This window comes from Muntiacus reevesi, chromosome 1, assembly GCF_963930625.1.
Source record: "Muntiacus reevesi chromosome 1, mMunRee1.1, whole genome shotgun sequence".
NCBI classification, from domain to species: domain Eukaryota; kingdom Metazoa; phylum Chordata; class Mammalia; order Artiodactyla; family Cervidae; genus Muntiacus; species Muntiacus reevesi.
The window spans coordinates 166,769,296-166,794,934 of NC_089249.1; the positions used below are offsets into that span (position 1 = coordinate 166,769,296).

Sequence of the window (25,639 nt, forward strand, 5' to 3'; positions counted from 1 at the left end):
GTACAACTCCATCCTGCCTCTTATCCATGTCATAAGCCCCACTGCCCTTGAGTTGAAGTCCCTGCTCTTTAGCCTGGTACACAAGGCCCTTCTGGAAGGATCTTACTTCTCACCTCTCTCATCCTAAATCCCTACAAAGCAGGATGACTTATGCCTCTAAGGGCACCATGACCCATCAGGTCTTTGGGCCTTTGCACACACCATTCCCTCTGCCTAGAACACCTTTTTAATCTCACATTCTCACATGATTAGAAAATGCCAAGTCTTTCAAGCAAGAATTTCCTCTTTGGAGAAGCTTCTCTGATGCCCTCAAGGAGTCACGATTGCCCCTTTCATTGTTCCATCTGTCTTTCTCATCTACCTGCTGTCATAAATGTATCCCCAACTAGACAAGAAGCACCTTAGAAAGATAGTATAAAACCTGTTTCCCTCTCCCTTTTTGGTTGTACCATGCAGCTTGTGGGATCTTAGTTCCCTGACCGGGGATTGAACCCGGGACCACTGTAGTGAAAGTGCTGAGTCCTAACCCCTGGACCAGCAGGGAATTCCTTGACATTCATTTATCTGTTCTCCATCCCCAGTCCAATGCCTGGGATACAATAGCAGTTAATACTTATAAACGACAGGACAAAATTACAGCTAATTATAAAAACTAGCATTACTAAGTAGTCAGTACAAATCCTAGCACTGTGTGAGCTCTGTATTTTATATATTGACTGCAGCCATGAAATTAAAAGACGCTTACTCCTTGGAAGGAAAGTTATTACCAACCAAGACAGCATATTAAAAAGCAGAGACCTTACTTTGCCAACAAAGGTCTGTATAGTCAAGGCTATGTTTTTTCCAGTAGACATGTATGAATGTGAGAGTTGGACTATAAAGGAAGCTGAGTGACGAAGAATTGATGCTTTTGAACTGTGGTGTTGGAGAAGACTCTTGAGAGTCCCTTGGACTGCAGAGATCCAACCTGTCCATCCTAAAGGAGATTAGTCGTGAGTGTTCATTGGAAGGACTGATGTTGAAGCTGAAACTCCAATACTTAGGCCACTTGATGCAAAGAGCCAATTTATTGGAAAAGACTCGGATGCTAGGAAAGATTGAAGGCAGGAGGAGAAGGGGACGGCAGAGGATGAGACAGTTGGATGGCATCACCGACTCAATGGACATGAGTTTGGGTAAATTCCAGGAGTTGGTAATGGACAGGGAGGCCTGGCGTGCTGCGGTCCATGGGGTCACAAAGAATTGGACATGACTGAGCGACTGAACTGAACTAAACTGAACTGAACTGATTTGTTTATTTGGCTGTGCCATGTCTTAGTTTGGAGTGCAGAGTCTTAGCCCCTGGGCCACCTGGGAAGTCCTGCCATGAGCTCTTTATTTAAATGCATCACCTCATATTAGGCCCATAACAACTGTGGTGGGGCACAGTGTTTCTATACCCATTTTACAGATGAGGACATTGAGGCTCAGGGAGGTGAAGTGACTGGCCCAAGGACATTGGGTTAGTTGGTGGCAGAGGTAGGTTTTGAACTCCAATAAGATTAATTCCAGTGTCTGTGCACTTAAGCACTGTCCTATATTGCTTCCATGAAAGAGACACAGAAGACACAATCTCAGAGAACAATGGGGTCACAGAGACTAAGGTTTGCAAGAAAGTCTGCAATAAATTGACAATAACAAAGCCATCTTTTCTTTGAGTCACAGTGTGATCACACTGTGTAGGTTGGTTGCCTACCCGAAAGCCTATCTCCCCTTCTTCAGAGCTGTCAGTTTTGCTTTTGTCTGTGAGCACTGTTTCCCTCATAGTTCAAGTAAATCCTGACTGGTCTATGCTAATTTTAGTAGCATCATCCCTCTGGTCTGTGGTTGGTTCAGTGGTGGGCATGTGATCCAGTTAGCTCCTTTAACTTTTTTTAATTGGGATAAAACAACTCAAATGTTATCCTTTTAACCATTTTCAAATGCCACATAACTCTTTAAGTGATTGCTGGACTTGGCTGAAGATGCAGTGTCTGGAGCTGCTACAGCCATCTTGGGATCATGAGGATAGTAGCCAAGATACTGAGGGTGGTGGAATGAGACTAGAGGACAGAATCTGATGTGTGTGGCTCCTCAACTGCTCGATCATTCCCGCCTCAGCTGTTCCTGATACATGAGATAATACACCACCCTGCTGTCTAACATTGTGAGTTGGTCTTCTATTACTTGTAGCTGAAAGTATATTGATAACGACACTGCAGGTGGTAGAACAGTTCTTGCCTGGCAAAGGATGACATGAATTATGAAGAACTTCACTAATCTCTAGGAGCTACTGCCCTAACCTGAGCCCACTGACCTTAGGTCTTCTAATAAGAATGATGATCTTGGCCTGGGTGAATAGCAATAGTGACCTGGGACATCATCTGAATAAGCTTGTAGGAACTATAAAAGAGGCAATCATGGCCATACCAAACATTAGTTAAGTATGCTTGTGGTGCTGGGATCATAAGGCTGAATCAGATGCAACATTTGTCCTTAAAGGGCTCACACTGCAGCGGGAGAGATAATTGCAGGCCAGTGATAAGTAACAAAAAGCTCTGTGTGAGGTCCTGAGGTGGACGTGCAAGGTGGCCGGGTGAAACTTCACGTAGGCATTTTGAAGGCTGGTAAGAGAAAGGTCAGAGAAGGCCTTTCTAGGCAGAAAGATCAGCATAGACGAACTCAGGGCAATATGACACTTGCAGGGGAATTACAAGTCATTTAACATAGTGAAAACTGGACTGGCCACTTACAGGCTGTTTGTCTCTGAGCAAATTACTTGAGGTCTCTGAGGCTTCGAATTCACATTTGTGAGAAAAAGAAAAAAGAAAGTAAAATGGTTCCAAAATTAGGTAACAGAATTTAGATGCAAAGCACAGTGCTTGGCATATATTAGGTGCACAAGAAATGGTCTGCATTATTCACCCATTTGTGTCACGTGGTTCTAATTCATTATCTTCTCTGACCCAGGTGGCTTCCTTCCCTCTCTTGCTCATTCCTGAGCCTAGGAGTGAGCCCCCCACCCCCCAACTCCCACAGACTTTTCCTCAGGCAGGAAACCCGACCCACTGCCTGGCCTGGGACAGCTTCTAGGGCTGGGTGGTTTGTGTTATTCACTCTCTCTCTCTCTCTCTTTTTTTCCCCCTAAATGCAACAAAATAAAACCAAACAAAAAGCCCAACGCCTGGCGTGGCTTGTCAGGGAGTTATGCAAGTGTGTAAAAAAATAAAATAAAATAAACATTGAGTTTTCAGCATTTGGGGCTGTTTGATTAGGCACAGAGCAGGGCCAAGGGCCAGTGAGATGGGGGAGAGGTAGGGGGGAGGGGGGAGGGCTTGGGGAGGTGGTGGATGGGACCCAGGACCAGACTCAGAAATGGCTGTTTACCCCCTGCAAACTTGGCAAGGATCTGATTGAATGAGCCCAGACCCTGGTACTACTCTGCTTTCTCTGGCCATCCATCCACCGTCTCTGCTGTCTGCCCATCATAATGCACCAGAGGTCATTCCATCCATCCCTCTGTCACTGTAAACGGCCCTGTGCCCTTGTCTCCATAGTCAGGGCTCCCCCTTCTCCGGAGAAGGAGAGTCCACAGCCTGTCTTGATTACTCACCACCACCCCCACCCCACTCCCTGCATCAGTATAGCTTTTCTGCTCTAACTTAACTCCTGCTAACTACAGTTTTAGCCCAGTTCCCTTTACCCAACCTGAAGTGACGCTGAAGAACAGCTGTTTGCCACCCCAAGAAGTGAGTCTCCCTCCTTCTCCCCTTCAGGCTTGACTTCAACAGCATCTGGGTCACTACAGGTGTCAGCTGCCCTTCAAGACCCATTCCACGAACATTAGCAGGGTCCCTACCATTCTACCTGGCATTTGCATCCTTCATTTCACCACCTCTCAAAACAAATGAGAGCGCTGAAGCTCAGAGAGGTTAAGTAATTTAGGAATGGCCACACAGCTGGTAAGTGTTGGAGCAGGGATTTGGTATCTAGGCTTTGCTTCAAGATCTACCTGGCTATCCTGCACCAGCTCCCAGTGGAGGGTCCTCACCTGGGTTCCCTGGAGGTTAGAGTCTCACATTTCGTCTGAACTGGGAAAATGCTCTGAAGAGTTGACTGCTGAGAAGAGGAGAGTGTGGACGGGACCCCAGACTCCCTCGGAGCCTGTTCTTGTCACTTTCCAGGTTCCTGATGGGGAAACTGAGATCTTGCTAGGCTCACGGGCCTGTTCTGACCCCAGGATGCCTACAGCTGCGCCGGTGCTCTGGCAGCTTGGAATCGCCAGGGATGCAGGGTTGGGGAAGGAGAGGAGGGAGGACAGAGGCTCTGCCCCAGAGTCCAGACCAAGGGTGCAGTTGCCAGCCCTGCGCTCCGAGCGCAGCGCCCCAGCGGAGGCAAGGGCGTGCGGGAGGGGGGCGACGAACTCCCAGGCCTGGCGCTCCAGTCCGTTTTTTGCTGCGGATCCCGGGAAGGGGGGCCGGCTCGGGGGTGGGACTGAAAAGGGGGGGGATTCCCTCCCTCGTGCGCGCGGAGGACTAGCCCCTCTCCCGGCTGGGAGCTCCGGTGGAGCCGAAGCGCAACGGAGAGCCCCAGCGCGGGCGGAGAGCCCGGCGCGGATCGCCCGAGTGGGGACTGTGGAGAGGAGGGCCGAACCGGGCTGCCCCAGAGGACCGATGCGCCGGGTGGGGCGCTGGCCCCGGAGGGCGTGAGCCGCCCGCAGATTGAGCAACTTGGAAACCGGCGGGCGGAGCGCGGGCGCGCTGGGCGCCCAGGACAGTTCCGCGGCGGGCGGGTGAGCCGGCCGCGCCCTCACCCCTCCCGGGCCTGCCCCCGCCGCGGCTGGCAGCGCGGAGGTGAGTCCCCCCGGGAGCTGCCCCGTCCTCCTCCTTAGCGCCCCCTTCCCCTGGGACCTGGGGCGCTTTGGGCCCTCTCATCGGGGCTTGGCCGAGATGAGTGCCGGGGTAGGGGGAGACCGTGAGAGGCAGGGGACTTCTGACTGCTCTCGAAACAGCGAGAACGGAAGAGGGCACCTTTTGGGGCCCCTTCTGCAAGTCCTGCCGCCCCCACCCTTAGCATCCCTCAAGCTCTTAGGCAGCCTCCTGGCGATGCCGCCACCGGTTTGCCCTCAACCCAGCAACCCCCTGCGATCGTCCTCGCTCGGAGTTCCGAACTCCCCAAATTCACCAGAACTATTCTCCACCGCCCCCAACCCCAAACCCCCGAAGCAGAAGCTCTTGATTCCTAGGGTCTTCGCCTTGGATTCCCCCGAATCCCCCGGCTCCCGGTTACCATCCCCACAACCCCCAGTGCCGCAGCCCGGGCCCGGGTCCGACGTGGCAGACGGTGTGTGCTGCGCCCCTCGGGGCGCTGCGAGGCGGCGCGGTTCACTGTCCGAGGGTGCGCCCAGGGACCGTCTTGCTTGGTTGGGGAGAGGTGGCCGCTGTGTGTTAACCCAGGGCTCCCAGGAGGGCTAGGTCGCGCGCTTGGGGCAAGGGTTTTCTAGTGAAGCCCGCCTTTCAGAATTGGAGAGTCCTCTTGGATTTGGGGCGGGGGGTAGGGGTCAGTCGGGGGACACTTCAGGTTCCCCTCCCTCTCCCCCCCCTGCACCTGCTGGACCTCTCTAGATGATAGGGAGGCAGACTTTGAGCGCTTGGAGTCGTGTTGCAGGGACGTGAAGGAACCCTTCCCCGCCGCCTCTTGGTGTTGGGGGCGGGGGTTGGCCCGGCCCCCACACCTGGCCAGGCTCTGGCGGACAGGTCGGGCGGGCACGTACTTGGTCCCGCCCCCAGCCCAGCAATTCTTCTGCCCCGGTTGGCTGGTCCTCTCCACCGAAGTTGATCCCGGGGAAAGCTAGTGAGAAATTATCGGGATGGTTTACATTTTTGGGTCTGTATCCGGCCCCGGACCGAGTACCAATTTATCCAAATATGTTGCAGGGAAGAAGGTGAAAGTCATTGCAAACTTCTGGGGGCGTTGAGTCTCCGCCCTGCGCCCCACCCCTCGGCTGTGTCCCCCTCCCCCGTGTGTCCTCCCCTCCTGGACCACCTAGTAGGCGGGCCTCTCTCCTTGGCCCCAGCTCTGCCCCTGCCTCCCACTCCTTCCTCAAGCTGGGTCATGCCCTACACCTCTCAGCTCCCTGCCTCTTGCTCTGCCCTCCAGAGTCCAGGTCGGAGCAGCAAACCCTGAGCAGCTCACTGACTGTGTTTATCACCCCGAGACCCTAACCTTTCTGTCTCCATAAAGTGGGACTAACTGTACTTTCCTCCTAGCGAGGTGGTGAGGAGTCAATGAGAACCTCCCGCGTGGTGCAAGCATGCCATGAATGTGGATCCCTCACCCCAACCCTGGCAGAGACAAAGTGCCCTTCCTCACCCCCACGGATGCCTGAGACCGTGATCACTGCCAGCAGTTCCCACTGCTGGCTCTGCCGGTGTAGTGATGGGCCTCCCAAAAGAACCTGCCTGTGCCTTGTAGCCCAGGGGCAAAGGAGATCAACCAGAGGAACCAATAGAAATGAGGCCGGCTGCTTAAAAGAAAGTCATTAGCTCCTATCCCCTCTCTCAGCTGTAGCCCCGCTGCGGGTGTCTATATGTGTACCACTGCACGTGTGTGGGTGGGGGTGAAGAGGGTGGGAACCTCTTATCTGGAGGGACGTGGAGTCGAGACCTGGGATCTTCTGAGGCTTGCTACTGCGATGTTTCTAGTCTGAGACCTGTCCTGCTTTTAAAATCAGGTATCACATGCAATCCAGAGTTTTCAACTTAAAAAAAAAAAAACAAAAAACAAACAGAAGATCTAGTAATGTGGAGCCAGTCTTTGTGCCCATCAACAATTAGCTGGAATGGAATAGCAGATGCTCCCTTTAGATGGGACATTTGTCTTCCAGTTCACCCCCTCCACACTCTGTGTCCCTCCCATCTGTTGCTTGTATCCCTGACAGAGTGAACACAACCCCTTTGGAGAGTTGATTCTGTATTGAAACTCATCCCATCCCGTGATGGTCGAGGAAGGCCAGAGCCACTTTTCCATTGGAATTCAGATCGGGAGCCTCCTCCCCACTTCCCCGCTGAGATAGGTGGGGATACAGGTGGGAGTGGGTCTGAAGAGCCTCCCTGGCAGGGGGCAGACTGAAAGCTAAGACCGGGGAGGACTGAGGGGGAATTCAGAGGGAAGTAGAGGGTAGGGGAGGAAGGGTGCTAGCCTTTGCTGAGCCCTGAAGCCTGGCATGCTGCAGTCCATGGGGTCGCAAAGAGTCAGAAACAACTGAGCGACTGAACTGAGCTCAATTGAACTGACTCGGAAGTGCTAGGCGCCTTGCCCTGCAGGCACATGGAGTGCAGAGACGCACAGATCTGTTCTGCCCCAGGACCCCAGGCATACAGTGAGACCAAAGCCTCACAGACCCAGGATTTAACACCAGCTTTGTCCACTGTGGTCTTCTCCTTCAATGTCTGTCAGGTGGAAAGACTCAGGGCACCCTGAGAATGTATCTGCCAGGGGTCCTCAGACCTTAGTGTGAGAAAGTCCAGCATTAGAGGTTAACTGGATCACTCTGAGCAATCCCTCGGGCCAAGGCAATCAACCATAAAGATAAATGCAAATATGGAAATTGCATCATAGTGCTCAGTGTTACGATTGGTATCCAGATGGTATGAAAACTGTCTTATTGCTTTTTAGATGACCACTGGAATGTAGACACAAAATATAGTCTTGGTCGAAGAAATTGCAACATTTATTGAGTCCTAGTGTGCCAAGCACCTTTCTAAGCAGTTTCATATATTAACTCATTTAAGCTATAAAAAACAACCACCACTCTCCTGTAGATAAGGAAACTGAGGCTCAAACCAGCTAAGCAACTAGGCTAAAGTAACAGCTAATAAGTAGCAGAGGCAACATTCAAAGCCAGGCAGCCTGACTCTGAAGTTTACACCCTTAACCATCATGGTCGACGGCCAGATTCTGGGACTGGGGGCTGAAGACCCCAGTTTGATACACTCGGCCGGACGTCTGTAATCTGTGGGTGGTGGAAGAGTGTGGTGGAGGCTGGGGCAGATGGGAAGGTTCTGGCAGGTCACGCAAGGAGTACTGGAGGGGCAGGTGGGGGCTGGCAGCTGACGGGGCACTGGGGGGTGGCTGGGGGCATCTCCATAGGCTCCGGCCACGGGTCCAGGTGGGATCCATCAGTCTCGTGTAAACACTTCTCACAGGCAGCTTAACCACTTGAGTGTGTCTGGCCTTCAAAGCCGGTGGGAGAGACCGAGGAGGGGTTGCTGAACCCCCTGGTGGGATAATGATTTATCTCCCGTGCAGGTGGGCGCCCCTGGGGCCTCCCTGGAGGCGAAGGGGGAAAGACTGGGACACGGATGGGAGGGGCACTTTCACTCAAGCGTTTCAACTTTCTCATCAGTTAGGCCGAAAGGCAGACAACTCTCAGGGCAAACCTGTGAATTAGGCATATTTATCCCCATGTAATAGATGGGGAAACGGAGAGGCTAAGGGATCCTTTCAAAGGCATCTTAACCAGCCAGTGGGAGAGCGACGCTGCCCTGGCTTCTCCAAAGCTTCCTGAAGACTTGCTGTTTCCTCCCATCCCTGTATGAGTGTGGGTGCGTGTGCAGGCCTCATTGTGAAAGTGTGAAGCAAGCTGTGAGTGGGAAGCGGGCTTTCATCTCCTGACTCCCAGGTTGGGCTCCAACTTCCCAGACACATTTCGCTGGGGAGGGATCGGTTTCCCCTGCCCCCATCACCCGGGCCAGCGGGTCCAGAGACCTGGCTCTCGCTGGGCTGGGGGATTATCCCCATTCTCTGTGTCTCTGGCCAGGGCGGGCATCGCTGCCTCTTTTATCCTCTCACAAAGGCCAGGCCCGCCGGGCCTGCTGTGTCAGAGTTTCTGTGGCTGGGGGAAGCCTTACTTCCTTTTCTCCCGCCAAGCCCAGAGGGCCACGCTGGGTCTGCCAGCTTGTCAGGGGCCACTGCTCTAGCTCCAGACAGGTGAAAGGCACAGGGGTGACTCAGCACTGGGGAGAGAAGGCTGAGGGGTCACTTGCCGAAGGACAGAGAGAGCTGCTCTTTAAGAGTCATGATATTACTGCAGCATGAAGTCTGTAGGCTAGACCTAATGAAGGACTTCCAGATAGAGCTGGCTCACTTTGGGCAGGGCGAAAGCCAGGCAGCCAGTTTCCAGTGATCCACAACTTTGATTTGAGTGTCCACCATATTCCAACTACTTGGGTAGCCAACTCCCATCCCACATCAGGGACTTTTGCCAGATAGGAAAAGGAGTCAGTCTCTTCTACAGGGGTGCCAGGTGGGTAACTTGTAATGTTCAAACATTCTGAGTTGTCTCCTGGGTAGTGCACCAGATGGGAGGGCAAGAGGCCCAGGTTGGGGGGGGCCCACTGGTACCCCAGAATTAATCCTTCTCTCTCCTCCCCAACAGGTTGGTTTTTGGAGGTGTCCTGGCTGAAGTGACAAAGAGTTCTCCCCATGTGAAACCCCGAGGTGCCTTTGAGGAAGGCTCTCTGGATCTCTTTATGGGCTGATGGAGAAGTAGGCTCCCCACACCCTCTCTGTCCCCAGCTGAGATTATGGTGGATTTGGAATACAGGGCAGATTTGGGATACAGCCCAGGCCTGGACATCCTGCTGCTGACCCAGCCCCGGAGGCGTTAGCAAGAGCCCTGCGCCATCCACCCCCGCAGAGACCACCCCTCCTACCAGGGGCCTGGAGCCGGCGAGTGACTATGCGGCTTGGACTGTGTGTGGTGGCCCTGGTTCTGAGCTGGATGCATTTGGCCACCGGCAGCCGGGGGATCAAGGGGAAGAGGCAGAGGCGGAGTGAGTAACGGATGGGGCTGGACCACCGTGGCCCTTGGGAGTGGTGGTGGGGAGGGCACTGTCTGGGGACTGCGACCTTCGGCCGTTTCATTCTGTGATGACCATTGCAGATTTCTGCTTTGTCTATTACAGCTTTGTACGTCACTCAGTAGATTATCCAGTTTGTGGATTAATTTATTGAGATTACCCATCCTGTAGATGACTCACTTTGTCTGTTTTCCCCTTTGTAGACGCTGTTTTCTAGATTAACCCCTCTCCTGTGAGGATCCAGTTTGTGGATTATGCCCTTTGATATCACACCAGCTTTGTGTGGTATCCATGGAGATGCTTCCCAGCCCGGTGCCCCTGGGGTCCTCAGTGTCCCTCTTTCACAGACAGGAGTTCAGGGTTCCTTTCATTTAGAGGCCTGAAATACAGCCCTCAGCTCCTTGGGGGCCAGGACACCCACACAGACAGGCAGTGGGCAACAGACTGCCCAGGTCGTGGGGCAGGGACGGTGGAGCCGAGTGTCCGTGGGACTGTCCCGCACTGTGGCTTTTAACCCTGCCCAGTGGGATTCGGGAAGCTGCGCTGAGGGGCGATGGGAGGCAGCGGGCACAAGGCCGGCCGCACCTCCCTTCAAACCAGGGCGGCGGCACTCTTCCTTGCTCTCAGGAAGATTCCACATAAGGTGTCATTGGAAGAAGACGGTTCTCACGGCCTAAAAAAAAATCCCGTCACTGTGCAAATAGGAAAACTGAAGCTACGAGCAGGGGAGACACGCAGTCTAAAAGACACACAGTCAGTGTTGGAACCTCGGGCTGCTGGTTCCTGTGTGGTTCCTGTTCCATTGCACAGAGCCTGATGGAGTATTCACCTGTCCTCACCGTTCTCGCTGTCTCTCCCAGGATCCTGCCCTAGGCCGTCCTGAGAGCAGGTCCCCCATCCTTCCCTCAGCGCCTTCAGGGATGGAGGTTCAGGACATGCCATCATGTCACGGGAGTGGCCCCTGGGTGTGTGGTGGAGGCCCGACCCAAGTCTGCCTGTGTCTCAGCACCCCCCGGAAGAGATGTCACACCCCCAGATGGGCAGCTCCTCTCACGTCTGGCCCCACCACCTCTTGCTTCACTTCTGAGGCCTTCAGCCCAAGGCCCACAAGGAAGGGCTGAAAAGCAATGGAGTTCTGTCGGGTCTCCACGGGAGTGGCCGAGGCCAGACTCCAACCCAGAGAGAGACGCTCAGGGAACTGGTGAAGCTGAAAATCCCCGGCTTAACAAACAATTAGAGACGGTTAGGTTTAATCAGCAGCGAGGCCTTGATTTTCCTCCCTTCTCGTCTGTTGCGGCCAGTATTTTGGTCTCCACTGGCCAGATGCGGTTTAGCGATTTATAATCAGTCTCCTCTATTTCCGAGAGGAGAGAGAAAACGAGAGAGGCCACTCACCATCATGTGATGTGCGTTAATGGTCACACTTCCGCTGCTGAGCCACACACTCACCTACACCAGAGGGTCAGGAGACCTGGGTTCATCTTTTGTACTTAGGAAAAAAAAAAAAAAGTACTGGCCTGGCCATCAGAATGGGCTGGTCCCAGCAACAGCCAATCAAATGCAGTCATTTTGATGTTTCCACTTTTGATACAGCCACATCCCACAGCCTTGGTAGCACGTAGCCCAGTGTCTATTACCAAGCGGTATGAGTGACAGACATCCTTAATGGTGAGATGCAAGGACAGGGGGAGAGGTGGGTAAGACTCAGGGTGCAACGAGGGTCCAAAATGGACAGAGGCTCAGAGAGAGGTGACTCTCCTCTTCTTTTCTTTAAATTAATTTTTATTGGAGTATAGTTGATCTACAATGCTGTAAGCTTCCATTGCACGGCAAAGTGCACCAACCACATGTATACATAGATCCACTCTTTTCCGGATTTGGTTCCCATACAGGTCACCACAGAGTTCCCTGTGCTATAGAGTAAGTCATAATTCCACTCTTTTCCGGATTTGGTTCCCATGCAGGTCACCACAGAGTTCCCTGTGCTATAGAGTAAGTCATAATTTGTTATCTATGCTATATATAGTAGTGTGTATATGTTAATCCCAATCTCCCAATTTATCCCTCTCCCCACTGTCCCTCTTGGTAACGCTCTTGGGAACCTAGATGTTGCTAGGCAATACTCGTGAAATTGTAACCATAAAACTGCAAGTATGATTGTATAGGAACACAGTGAGGGTTACATGAGATAATAGACATACTGTGAAACATTTGTGAAATATGAAGCTCTGTATGGCTGGGATGCATGTCATTTAAAACAATTTTTATTGGAATATAGTTGATTTACAATGTTGGGTTAGTTTCAGGGGTACAGCAAAATGAATCAGTTATACATGTACATACATCCATTCTTTTTTAGATGCATGTCATTGTTGTATAAACAACGTGTGGGCCATTTTGCCCCAGAGTTTCCAGGGGAGTTGGGGGAGGGATGAAAGGATGGAGACAGCGTGTGTGGCTGCTCTGGTCCCCACCACATGCAAGGGTAGTGGGCATCCTGGGGAGCAGGGGTAGGCTTGCTGTGTATACAAGCCTCAGGTCTGTCGACTCTGTCACTGTGTGACTGCATGCTGGTGGGACCACCAGAAGTCACCTGATAGAGCTCTGATCTAGAACCACACGCCAGTTTTGAGTCCAGAAGCGTATGGTCTCGGCTGTGAGTGATGGTGTCCCTGCAGGAGGTGAGGCGTGCAGCTGTGAGTCCTGAGCCCTGGCAGAGCACTCCCCACCCCGTCCCCCTCACGAGGACCCCTCCCCTTCCCGAGCCCTCTATCCACTCACCCTCACTGCCCCTCGTCCTCTCTTGACCCCGTTTCCCCCTGGACTTCCTGCCCTTCATGGGGATCACACTTGCTCTCACCACGCCTCACGCTGAGTGCCCCTCCTACTGAGACCCTCTCGCATCTGATTCCTGGGCCTTTTTACTCAGTCCTGCCCCCACCTCCCCATGAAGCCTGCATTCCTTCACTGAATCCTGACTCTTCTCCCGTTTCTCTAACTTTTATTGGAGCATAGTTGATCTACAATGCTGTAAGCGTCCGCTGCACGGCAAAGGGCACCAACCACATGTATACGTAGATCCACTCTCTTCCAGACTCTCTTCCCGTACAGGTCACCGCAGGGCGCTGAGTGGAGTCCCCTGTGTGATAGAGTAGGTCATCATTCGTCATCTGTGCTATATGTAGTCATGTGTATATGTCAGTCCCAATCTCCCAATTTATCCCTCTCCACTATCCTTCTTGGTAACCATACGCTTGTTTTCTACATCTGTGACTCTGTTTCTGTTTTGTAAATAAGTTCATTTGTACCATGTTTTTAGCTTCCACATATAAATGATATCATATGATATTTGTCTTTCTCTGGACTCCCCTTTTTTGGCTCCTTCTCACTGCCCCATCCTGCATCTGAAGCCTTCACCTCCTCCCCCAGAAGAGGGTCTATAGAGTCTCTCTTCCGTGGCTGAAGCCTCATTCACGCCTCTCTTCATTCATTTCTAGTGGAGTATAGTTGCTTTACAATGTTAGTCTCTGTGACACAGCAAAGTGAATCAGTTATGTGAATACACGTATCCCCTCCTTTTTAGACTTCTTTCCCATCTGGGTCACCGCAGAGCACTGAATAGAGTTTCCTGTGGTATAAAGTGGATTCTCATTAGTTATGCATTTTGTATGGAGTCGTGTATATGTGTCTTGGGCCCTTCCTCATGTGTCTGTTTCGAACCCACAGAGCCTGGTCCTGGGTGCAGAGATGGATCTTGAAGCACCCACAGGTGATGGGGAGCAGACAGTTTCAACCGAGTGTGCTGTGAGAGCCCCAAGAGTGACTCTTGAGATGTAATTTTAATGATGAGATAGTAAGGGATCTGCCTGAAATGGGGGAGACCTGGGTTTGATCCCTCAGTTGGGAAGATCCCCTGAAGCAGGGCATGCCAACCCACTCCAGTACTCTTGCCTGGAGAATCCTCATGGACAGAGGAGCCTGGTGGGCTACAGCCCATGGGGTCACAAAGAGTCAGACATGACTGGGCGACTAAGCACAGCACAGGTGATCTGCAGGCCAGGGAGTGGGGGTGGGGGGAGTGCGGGGGAAGTCAGGCAGTGGACCAGCGTATCCCAAGGTGAGGAGCCAGGACTGTGCAGGAAATGGGGTGCAGCTGGGGGGAGAGCTGGAGAAGTGGTTTCTGGGTGCAGTTCTCGGGAGCCCTGCGGTTTTCACTAGAACTGCTCTGCTTGGTTTGCTTTATACATGGAGGCTCTTGTCTACAGCAAAGAAGGGTTGTGCTTTTAAAACAAAAAGCCGAACACCCCTGGGAGTAGAGCAATGAAGCTGCCCGGGAGCTGAGGGAGTGCTGCAGGCCATGCTGCAGAAATGGGCAGAGGTCAGAGGGTGGAGCTCTTGTACCTGCCAGGCTGGGAGTTGGCCCTTGACCCTGACTTGAGTTGCGGGTAATGAAGACACCCCCTGAGAGGTTTGAATCAGAGGAGTAGCGCTTGATCCAGCTGTAGTGGGGCGTGAGGGGAGGAAGCTTGAGGTGGGAGACCAACAGACCAGTTAAAGGCTATTTGGACCCAGGTGAGAAAAAAGTGCAGGGAAACTTAGCTTATTCTTCAACAGTTGAGTTGAAGAATGCCAGTCTTCCCAGGGGGATGTGCCCAGGGCACCAGGGCACCAGGAATGGAGAGCATGTGGCCTCTGCCTGCTCAGTGAGGCCCTGGGTCCTGTCATCCCCGACTTCACTTCACCTCCACCCACTTAATTCATGGGTCTCTCCTGGAAACTAATTCCTCCAAGACCAGATACCACCCTAAACCACGATCAGCCCTCTGTGTCGTGGAGCCTTCCCCTCCCCTGCCGTTGATCCTCACCCAACCCCCAACCACTCATTTCTATCCTGTCCCACGCCCCATACTTTATCAAACACCCAGTAAGCTCTGCTCATATAGCCACTTACATGAGCCTCTGTCTCACTCGCCACATCCTCAGCCCTGCATTCTAGGAGAGTCCTATCCTTTCGTGGACCCTCACCCCTTACTGGGCTCCCATTTAGAAACAAGGCAGGCTGCACTCTCCAAAAGCTCTTTCCAATGGGAGAAAAAGACATATTAGCTGATAATAATGAAGCATGGCAGGGTCTACTCTGATGGATTCAAGTACTGGGGGGCAGGGAACACAGAGTTCCTCTGTATCCAGATTTTACCAGGAGGCAAGATCAAGGGAGACTTCCTGGAGGAGGTGACTTTAGTTCTGAGGCTTGAAAGAGTTAGGTTTAGGAAGAGATAGAGGGTGTTCCAGACAGAAGGACCAACTTGAGCAAAGACACAAAGATGGGAAATAGTGTGATGTGTTCAGAGAAACAAAAATAGTCCCTATTGCTTAGAGGTAGTGTTAAGAGATAAAGTGGGTGAGATCAGCTCATGAAAGTTTTTAGGCCAGGTAGAAGAGCTGAGTCTTAATTCTGCAGCAGATAGGGGGCTATTGATGGGTTGTGGGCTTCCCTCGTAGCTTAGTCGGTAAAGAATCTGCCTGCAATTCAGGAGACCTGGGTTTGATCCCTGGGTCAGGAAGATACCCTGAAGAAGAAAATTGCAACCCACTCCAGTATTCTTGCCTGGAGAATCCCATGGACAGAGGAGCCTGGGAGGCTACAGCCCTTGGGCTTGCAAAGAGCTGGACACAACTTAGTGATCAAACCACCAACCACCAACAGGCAGGGGCACGACACCATAAATTTGGGTTTTGGAAAGATCCCAAGATGAGAAATTCGGGGACTTGAAACAAGTGAAGTCCCTAGAGAAGAGGCTCTGTGGCCAGAAGCCATTCTTCAAGGGGCAGGGCTGAGTCACCATGGGGCAATGCCTGATTACAGAAAAATCAGCTTGAAAGGGGTTTGCACAAGGATGAAGGAGGCAAGAAACAGCAGGGAATGGAGGAGACACAGACTTGACTTCCTGGCTCAGTGCAGTGGGCTCCTTGGAGTGCTTAGGAGGCGGGAGGCAGTGAGGAGTGGAGAGTATGGTGGGGGTAAGAAGAGCAGAACTTTAATGAGTGAGTTTTGTGAAGAAGTTGGAAGGAGGCCCCCTGAGCTCTTTGAGCACCCTCCCCATCACTGAGCCCACCCATCCTCAACCAGGCTCCGGCCCTGCAAGGCACGCGCCTTCCCATCACAGGCACAGAAGCCAGAGGGAGTGTTTCAAATTGTGAACCAACCATGCCCTTCTGAGGTCCTTTCGTTGCCGGTTAGAATAAAGCTCTATTTTCCATTTCACGGATGCACTAGGATGGTTGGGGCCTCAGAGCTTTTGCCCAGGCTGTTTCTCTGGTCTGCACACCCTCTTCACCTAGCCTGCTTGGTAAGGGTTCATCCTCCAGTGCTCCTCCATTCCCCAAAATGTGCAGCCAGCCCTAGGTGGGCATCTGTTGCTGTTCCTCCATAACCCCAGCTCCTAGCAATTCTGGACACACGTTAGGTGTGCAGTGAACATCTGTGGAATGAATGAGCCTCAGTTTCTCCCTTTGAATCATTATGTAACCTCTGCCCACACCCAGCATCTCCTTGGACAGCCCCTCTCCCAGCACACACAGCCCCCTTCCCTCTGACTCTCCACTTCCTCACTGCTCATCTTTTTGCCTTACTAAGCTGAGAACTCTCTTTGATTCCCATCCCCCTGGATAAGTGTTCCTTTCCTCACTGAACTGCCCCTTCCCATCCTGGAGCCCCTCTCCTCCTTGCTCAGCACCCCCTCTCCTTCCTGAACCCCCAAACCTCATGGAGCTCAGCTTCCAGTCCCCTGTCCCTGACCCCAGTCTCAAGCCTCAAGGCTGGTCCTACTGGCTGAGTTCTGTGTCTTGACCCTCTCGTTTCCTTGGGTCTTCACCATCACTCCCTGCCTCTGTCTTGTGATCACAGTCCCCGCTCCCAGCGGGTCTCTCCTTTCTGTCTCTTTCTGTGTTCTCTGACCTTCTCCTCACTTTATCCCTCACCTCCATCCCCTCCACTAACTGTTCAGCCCCCTGTGGTTTGGCCTGCATCCCACCACTCCACCAGAAATGCCCTTCTTGAGGTCACGCAATCATTTCTTCCTGCATGTGTCATAGGTTTTCCCAGAGGTCCTGGCCATGGTCTCCTCCCAGCCCTGGGCCCTGCAGATCTCACCCTCTTCCACTCAGTTTCCATCTCCCACCCCAGTGTCCTCCCATCTCCCCAACAATTCCTTCTCAGCTTCTTTCCAGGCCCTTCCTCTGCTTGTGTGTTGAATTCGAGTATTGCCTAGGACTCAGCTCTTGGTCCTCTTCTCAAGCTGCACCCCTTCTTCCCCAGGATGCTTTCCCCTCCCACGGATTTAATCCCCAGTGACAGCTCCCAGCATGGATCCCTGAGTTCTCTCCCCCTTTCCACAGCCTACCTCTTAAATGAGATGGTTCTCTACCTTCCTTTACTCCTTAACCACTGCCCTCCCCTCTCCACCTCAACCAGAGATGCCAACAGCCTGTTTGTGGCTGGGTCCTTACATGACATCTCAGTAGCACCTGGCGTTGGGCTCGCCTCTCCTCCCTTGAGTGTCCTCTTCTCTCGACTTCCATGATGCAACATGCTCTGAGTGTCCCTACCTATCTGGATGCTTCTCCTCGACCTCTTAGCTGACCCTTCTTCTTCTTCTGTCCTTCTCTTCAATGTCTAACGCCTCTTCTCACTGTCTGCTCCCACTTCCCTCGCCGTCTCATCGATGTCCTGGCCTTTGATGAATGTTTTATACTGAGGACTCCACGTGTCAGTCTCCAGCCAAAATGTTTCTCTTGAGTTCCAGACCCACAGGTTCTGCTGCCTACTAGATAGCTTCCCAAGGGCATCCCACAAGAACCACAAACTCAACCCAACTCATCATTTCCTCCACTTGAATCTGCTCCTTCTCCTGTGGGCCCTCTCTTGGTGAAGAGCCAGTGGCTATACCATTACCCAAGCCCAACATCTGGGCATCATCCTTGACCTGTGCTTTCCCCCGGCCCTCACCCCCATGTCCAGTCCATCACCTAGTCTCCTTGATTCTACCGCCTGAATATCTTATGTGCGTCTATACCTTTCTACCTTCCCATTCTCCTGGTTCAGCTCCATCTCTTGGAACCTGGAAGTCCACCTCCCTCCAGGTTTGCCATCTGTACAGTGCATTCCCCACACTACAGAGGGATCTTTCTAAAATGGAACCCTGGCCATGTCTCCTGTTTTAAAGCCCCTCGGGATTCCCTGTGGCCTTTGGAATAATATCTGTGCTCCTTTTTTCAGGGGTGCAAGGCCTTTCCTCCTCTGCCCTCTGCTCTCCTCTCCACTCACTCCATGCACCAGCCATGCTGAATGAATTTCAGATGCCCCATGGGCTGCACTTTCTCTTATGTGTCATTGAGGCCTCTGCAGGGAAATGCACACAGAGATTTGTTGTTGGTTGAGTGCGAGGCAGACAGCAGGATTCTAAGAAGGCTCTTTGCAAGTGTGCCCTTCACTAAAGTGATAAGGAAGGAATATATGAGTTATGGGAATATAACCATAGACACCTACAAATGGGGCACCGGGATGACTTTGGTTCTTGTTGTTCAGTTTCTCATTTGTGTCTGACTCTGTGACCCCATGGACTGCAGCACGCCAGGCTTCCCTATCCTTCACCATCTCCCGGAGTTTGCTCAAACTCATGTCCATTGAGTCGGAGGTGCCATCCAACTCTGTCATCCCCTTCTCCTCCTGCTTTCCATCTTTCCCAGCATCAGGGCAAGCCAAAAACCTAGAGGGAGCCTTCATTTCAGCCACTAATTGAATAAAAACCTTGAGTCATAGACAACTTAATATCTTTGGAGTGGAAGTGGTACCTAAAATCTACAGTGACTTATTCATGTGGAATATAGCTGAATAACAGCCCAAAGTAGAAAACCAGTCCCAAGCAGGCTCCCTTATAACTCTGATACCACATTTGGAGTCCTTTCCTCTTACAATGACCCAACCAACAAGAGTGATATTAAGTTTTAAATTTGTTGATTAGCTAAATGGTAACACTGACTCTATGTAAATAAGTTCTTTATTTGAACAGTCAGTCTGGTCAAACCTTCAGTTTCCCTGTCACCCCTGGTTTTCATAAACTTCTTCTCACTGCCTGGAATTCATACTGACTGTGAAGCCTTGTTTAAATAATTCAGCCTTTCTTATTTCCTCATCTGTGAAAAAGAGGGGGGAAAAAAAGTAGTATCACCCACTTCATGGGTTTTAAGGATCAAATGAGCTAATACTTGCAAAGCACTGACAGCAGTGCCTGCAACAGAATAAGTGTTTAGCCTTTAGCAGTAAGCTACAGAGGTTATGATTAAGATTTTGTTGTTGTTGTTTATCATTATTGTGTTTGCTATTCCCCTTTTCTCCTCTGCTCACCTTTCTCATCCTCATTCTCTTATTCTGAAATCAGGGATCATTCCTAGAGCTGGAGCTCTCCCCCACAGCCCTCCAGAGCAAGCATCTTCATCTCGCTTTTTAGGTGGTGGGAAGAGAGGCCCACAGGATGCAAAGTTTCGCCCAGGGTCATAGGCTAGGCATTTGACTTCAGGTCCAACCAGCGAAGTCTAAGCCATGCGTCCTCCATTGCTGCACGATCTTCTGTGATCTCTGCTCTGATTCCGCTGGCTGGCTGCCTCCAGCCTGTGTACAACTCCTCACTGCCTGGTTCCTCTTTTAATGACTGGTCCCACCCATCCCCTAAGCCAGAACCCTGGGAAGTACCCCAGCCTCTGATCGGTCACAATGGCCATACTGATTGTATTTCCTAAGTATCTCTCAAATCATTTTCTCTCCATCTCCACTGAACAGAACTTGGTTTTAGACTCTCTCATCTTTCTCACCTGGATGATCTGCTCAGCTTCCTTCCAAATGGCCCTCCAGTCTCTGGTCTCTCCCCAGGCTGCAGAGGATGCTTCCCAACCTGTAAATCAGACCGGATCTTGCTCCTGCTTAAAACTTGCTGATAACTTTTTAATTTCATCAGTTCTGAGAAAGGTCCCCCTAAAACATTGTGAAACAAGGGTTCTGTGGCCAAAATGTCTTGAAAGTGCAGCTCATGCTGTCTACCTCTTAGAAAGTCACTTAAAGTCACAGAAGCATAATGAAATGAAATGAAACGTTAATCACTCCCAGTCGTGTTTGACTGCGATCCCATGGACCATAGCCAGTCAGTGTCCTCTGTCCATGGGATTCTCCAGGCAAGAATACTGGAGTGAGTTGCCATTCCCTTCTCCAGGGGATCCACAAAGGTTGCAAAAAGCCCTGGAGTAGAAAAAATCCAGTTTAGACTTGTTGGACATGGTGGTTCTCAGATATATTCTCAAATATATCTAATGCAATGGCCTTTTCTCCACATCTTCCTATGAACATTTAGGGGAATCCTGTTCCAAGAAATATTCTTTGGAAAATGCTGCAAGATAGAATTCAAGTCCATTGCCATGACATAAAAGGTGCTTAAAAATAAGACTACTTATCTTTCACCACTCCCCTCCCCACCTCTCCTGTACCCCCAATCTTCCTGTTTCCTTCAAGTCACTTTACATCTCTGTGGTCTTGCCCCTAGAGGGCCCTAGTCTCTACTTCCCGATGGACAAATCGTTATTCGTTCTTGAAGAGTTGACCCAAGTGGCCCCTCTTCTGTGACTCTTTCCTTCTTTCTGGATTCTCTTGATCCTCGTGGCTGCCAGCATGTGTCTGTTTGTAGGTCTGTCTGTACCTTGGAGAGGTCAGTTCAGGATAGCCAGGGGTCTTTGCTTCCATGTCCCTAGCACTTGCACTGCTTGTGGTACCTGGGTGGGACCAGGTGAGTGTTGGTTGAACAAGTGAAGGAGGAAACGAGATCGTAGGTCTGAAACTCAGCCCTGGGGTTGGGGACCTCACTGGCTCAAAGGATGGTTCCAACCTCAGCACCTTTGACATCTTGGACCAGATTGCGGTTGTGGGGGCTGCCCCACACACTGTAGGATGTTTAGCAGCATCCCTGGCCTCTGTCTCCCAGAGGCCACTAGCAATCCCCTCCCTGGTGTGATCACCAAAATGCCTCCAGACTTTGCCAAAAAGTCTGCTGCCCTGAGGAGCAGACTCATGTCTGGTTGAGACCACTGTTCTAGACATAGGTTATTCCAGTTGTCTTCCTGTCTCAGGGTAGGTGGCCTTTTTCTCATTATCCCTCTTGTCCTTAAAATTTTCTCAGGGCTCTGTAAATTTCAGGCTTCAGCACCTTCTCTGAGGATGGTGGAGCAAGTCTGGGGGGTGAGCCTGTGTTGCTCCTGGAGCTAAGGGGGCATTTAGGGTGGATGGCAGCTCTTGCTGTGCTAGTTCCCTTGAAAGCAGATGCTCGGAAGGTTTATAAAGGAGCCTTGCAGAGAGCTGCTAGCCTGGCCTGCACTTTCTGAGAAGCACATTTGTTCGTAGGCTGAAACTCCTGTCTACTCACTTTCCATCCTTGTGGGAGCCTGGGAAAGACAGAGGCCTCTCCCAGAGCTGCCTCTCACCCTTGCTCCATCCTTGCAGTCAGCACTGAGGGAAGCCAGGCCTGTGCCAAAGGCTGTGAGCTCTGCTCGGAGGTCAACGGCTGCCTCAAGTGCTCGCCCAAGCTGTTCATCCTGCTGGAGAGGAACGACATCCGCCAAGTGGGCGTCTGCTTGCCGTCCTGCCCACCTGGATACTTTGATGCCCGCAACCCTGACATGAACAAGTGCATCAGTGAGTGTGGGCAGGGCTGGGGAAGGGTGCTGGAAACTCTGGATATGGGGCGGAGGTGCTTGGAACTGTTGATGGGCTACAAGAGGAGTGGAGGAGATGTTGAGGAGGGGAGTTCCTGATTCAAATATCCAACTGCTGGCCAGACATTTCCCCAGACATCCCACCCACATTTCCAGCCCGTAACGTAGCTACATCTCCTCCCTCCAAACCTGCACTGACTTGTGTTCCCACAGGTGACTCTCAGTGTCCCAACCCATCACCCAAGGCACAGACCTAAGAGCCAGCCTCTCATCTATGCCCCCACCTTAGCCATTCAATAACCACATTGTGCCTCCTCCAGCTCCTTTCCATCCTCACTGCCATTGTCTTATCCAGGTTCCCATCCCCTCTTTCCTGGACCACTGCAATAACCTCCATCTGTCCCCCAACCCTCATCTGGTTCCCTTTGACCCTCCCTCTGCCCTGCAGCCAGAAAGATGCTTCTGAGACATATAACCTTACAAAATCGCTGCTGGCTCCACTGACTGCAGGGAAATTCAAGCCCCGGTCAGCCTTCTCTCCCCATCCTCCCCACCCCCCATCTCACTCTGCTCTGTTCTCTCACACCAGCTACAGTTTCACGTGCCCCGAAGCATGTGCTGTCACACCTCTCTCTCAGCTGGGGGCCACGTGGTGAACCCTCTCCCGTAAACAATGCCAGTGACCCTCTCATTTTGTTCAGAGCCTTGGAGTTTAGCACGCATTTCCAGACCTATCAGTTCAGCCACACGAGCACCTTGGGAGGGAGACAGACCTAAGTGATGGTACCCTTTTCATAGCTGATAATATCAAGGTCCCAGGGAAATGCCTGAGGGGAGTTCAGACGACTTGGGTTCTAAATCCCAACTCTGCTACTTGTTCATTGTGTGACCTTGGGCAAGTTGCAGCCTCTCCAAACCTCATCTTCAAAATGTGGGTGTTCATTTTTACCCCCAGGATTGTTGTGAGAGGCGTATGTCAGCCCTGAGTGTCTGGCACAAAATAAATGGAGTAGCTCTTATTCTTATTTTTGTTTGTGTTTTGCCTGCCACCAAACCCAGAACTCAGAGGCCAGGAGGCACAGAGGAGGGTGGGGTGGGGGTGGGGAGCTTATGCGGATGGAGGTGGGACCCCAGGACTGCCCTCTCGGTCCTCGGGGATCTGGGTAGGGCATTCCTTGCTATGCCTCCTCCAGGGAAACTGGCAGCCCAGGCTTCAGGGGCGGGGACTGGGAGGAAGTCAGCTCCGCCCACAGTCCGGGAGGGGAGAGATTGTGAAAGACCCCTCCGGCTTCCAGCCTAGCCCAGCCACCCTCACCCCCCACCTCCCTGCAGGAGGGAGAGCTGGCAGGAGGGCATCAGGGAGGGACCCGGGAGTCTGACCAAGGTGGTTCCTGGAACTCGACCTTGCAGAGGCAGAGGAATTTGCCCCGGGATGGCTCCCCATCCTCCAGGCAGATTCTTGCTTCCCTGGGCAGGAGGAGAACCAGGCTTTGGGGTGTTGTGGATGCCCAGCAGTAGGGGAAGAGGAGACCACACAGTCACTCTCAGACTGTCATTGTATCCCTCAGTTTGGCTCTGATTAGGTGGTCCTTAGGGTGCCCTGAGATGCTAGGACCCTCCTCTCGCCCCCACCAATCTCCTGTGCTCTGAATCCAGCTCTCTTGGGCCTCCCCTTGGGTTCCCGGGCCTGCAGGGGGGCTGGGTTGGGCAGCTGGGGGGTGGGGAGAGTCCCAGCCGGCCCTCAGGAGGGGCTGTTTTGGCCTCCTCTCTCCCCACCTCTTGCTTTCATTTCTCTCCCTCCCAAGACTCCACTGCGGTAGTGGCAGCTCCAGGCCACTGTCCTGCCCTGTGTGGGTGGGTGGGCACGGGGATGAGGGGAGGGGTCCGTCTGGGGCTGAGACAGACCCCCACCCCACCCCCCACCCCCGGTCTGGCCCTCCCCTCAGAATGCAAGATTGAGCACTGCGAGGCCTGCTTCAGCCACAACTTCTGCACCAAGTGTCAGGAGAGCCTGTACCTGCACAAAGGCCGCTGCTACCCCGCCTGTCCCGAGGGCTCTGCGCCTGCGGACGGCACCATGGAGTGCAGCAGCCCGGGTAAGCCGGCAGGGTCTGGGCCGGAGAAGGGGCGGCCAGGGTGGGTGCGGCCCCCAGGGAGAGCGTGGGCTGGGCTCCGTGCAGAGAAGGCTCGTGACCACCACGCCCTGAGTTTCTCTGGGGACTTTTATGCCCTCGGGACCATAAGGATGCCTCTGGCCTGGGGCTGAGCCCGAGAGCAGGTGGGAGAGGCTCCCCGGGGCGCACCCTGGGGCCAGGCGAGGGGCCAGGTGAGGAGCCGTGACCCCTTCCTCCCCTTGCTTCCCTCCCCTCCCACCAGCACAATGTGAAATGAGTGAGTGGTCTCTGTGGGGGCCTTGCTCCAAGAAGAAGAAGCTCTGTGGCTTCAGGAGGGGCTTGGAGGAGCGGACGCGGAGGGTGCTCCACGCCCCCGGGGGAGACCACGCCTTATGCTCCGACACCAAGGAGACGCGGAGGTGCACGGTGCGGAGGACGCCCTGCCCGGAGGGTGAGCTGCGGCCTGGGGGTCAGGGGTCAGCTACGGGAGGTCTGAGCGCCTCTCTTTCCTACCTGTGACCCAGAAGAGTGCTCGGGCCAGGGCCAGATGAGGCATCCTCAAGTCAGGACCCCATGCTGTGCAAACCCATGCCAGGCAGACAGGGATGCCCGCGGCTGCTGCGGTGGCGGGAAGCTTGTGTGGTCCTATCCCTCCCCACTGCTTCTGATTCAAGGGATGTTGGCACCGGACCGGCCCTTAGAAGGGGAGCTTGGAAGTGGGGTGCGACGGCCCAGAGGGGGCAGTGATTTGGCCAAGGTCACACAGCCCGCCCATGGCAATGATGTGGCAGTGGTGTGGGCTGGAGGCCTGGGGAGCCGTCCTGCCTGTCCCCAGAGCTTCAGTGGCTGGTTGGGAGATGCCTCGGGCCATTGGGATCCAAGGTCTGAGGAAACGTGAGGAAAGAGGAGCCGGTTCTGTTCAGGTGGAGAGTGGAAAGGTTCATGTGGGACCCCCCTCAGTGCCCATGTTGCAGGGCCCTGTGCAGTGCCCGCTGGTCCGAGGAGGCCCGGAGGGTACCCAGACCGCCTCTGGGCCTCCTCCCCAGCCCCCCTGCCCCGCTTCCTGACCGCATTCCCCCTCCCGCTCTGGGCCTTGCCCAGGGCCTCCTGCTGGGTCAGGACGCCCTTGGTTGACTCTTCCTGCTGTTGGGGTTCCAGGGCAGAAGAGGAGGAAGGGCGGCCAGGGCCGGCGGGAGAATGCCAACAGGAACCCCGGCCGCAAGGAGAGCAAGGAGGCGGGCACCGGCGCTCGGAGACGCAAAGGCCAGCAGCAGCAGCAAGGGACAGTGGGGCCGGTCACCTCCACGGGGCCCACCTAGGGACCCTGTTCAGCCTCCCGGTCCATGCGGAAGGAGTCCAGTGCCGCTGTGTGTGATGAGAGCTTCACTGAACTTGAGCACTGGGGGCGATGCGTACACACACTCTCCATACATACAGGAACACACGGACACATGCACACAGACCCCAGGTCCAAACAGGTAACTGACATACGTGCAAACATGTGTGCATGCATGCACGCACGCACACACACACATGGAGGCTACTGGCAGACACTTCTGTCCCTCGGACATCACTGTGTGAGCAGGGCGGGGAGGCAGAGGGGTCATCTCTGCCCCTCAGAGGTCCAAGAGGCACACACTTGGTTTGTGACGCAACCAGTGGACGCATCAGAGAGAATGTTGACCAGCATCCAAGCCCAGACTCTGCAGAGTGGAACCTTCTGGAGGAGTTCATAGGACCAGCCTACGTGGCAGACAGCAGCCGAAGCTTGAGGACTGGTCAGCATCTCCAGCTGTGTGACTTTATCCTTGGAGAGTACTGTTACACATTCATATCAGGGCTCTCCTGACTCTGAAAACTGCTTAAAGGTTTATTTCAAATTAAAAACGA

The 25,639-nt window shown here is 53.1% G+C and overlaps 1 protein-coding gene and 1 non-coding gene across 2 annotated transcripts; one reads left to right on the forward strand and one right to left on the reverse strand.

The window, feature by feature from the left end:
• Nucleotides 1-471: 471 nt before the first annotated feature.
• TRNAE-UUC (transfer RNA glutamic acid (anticodon UUC)) lies at nucleotides 472-544 on the reverse strand. The gene has a single exon. It is a non-coding gene; the product is annotated as a tRNA-Glu (tRNA).
• An 8,989-nt stretch (nucleotides 545-9,533) lies between these two features.
• On the forward strand, nucleotides 9,534-25,639 carry RSPO1 (R-spondin 1). Its single transcript, XM_065930161.1, has 5 exons — nucleotides 9,534-9,854; nucleotides 21,424-21,615; nucleotides 23,582-23,731; nucleotides 24,012-24,200; nucleotides 24,908-25,639. The coding sequence occupies exons 1-5, from the start codon at nucleotides 9,761-9,763 to the stop codon at nucleotides 25,066-25,068; spliced, it is 786 nt and encodes a 261-aa protein (XP_065786233.1). The 5' UTR covers nucleotides 9,534-9,760; the 3' UTR covers nucleotides 25,069-25,639.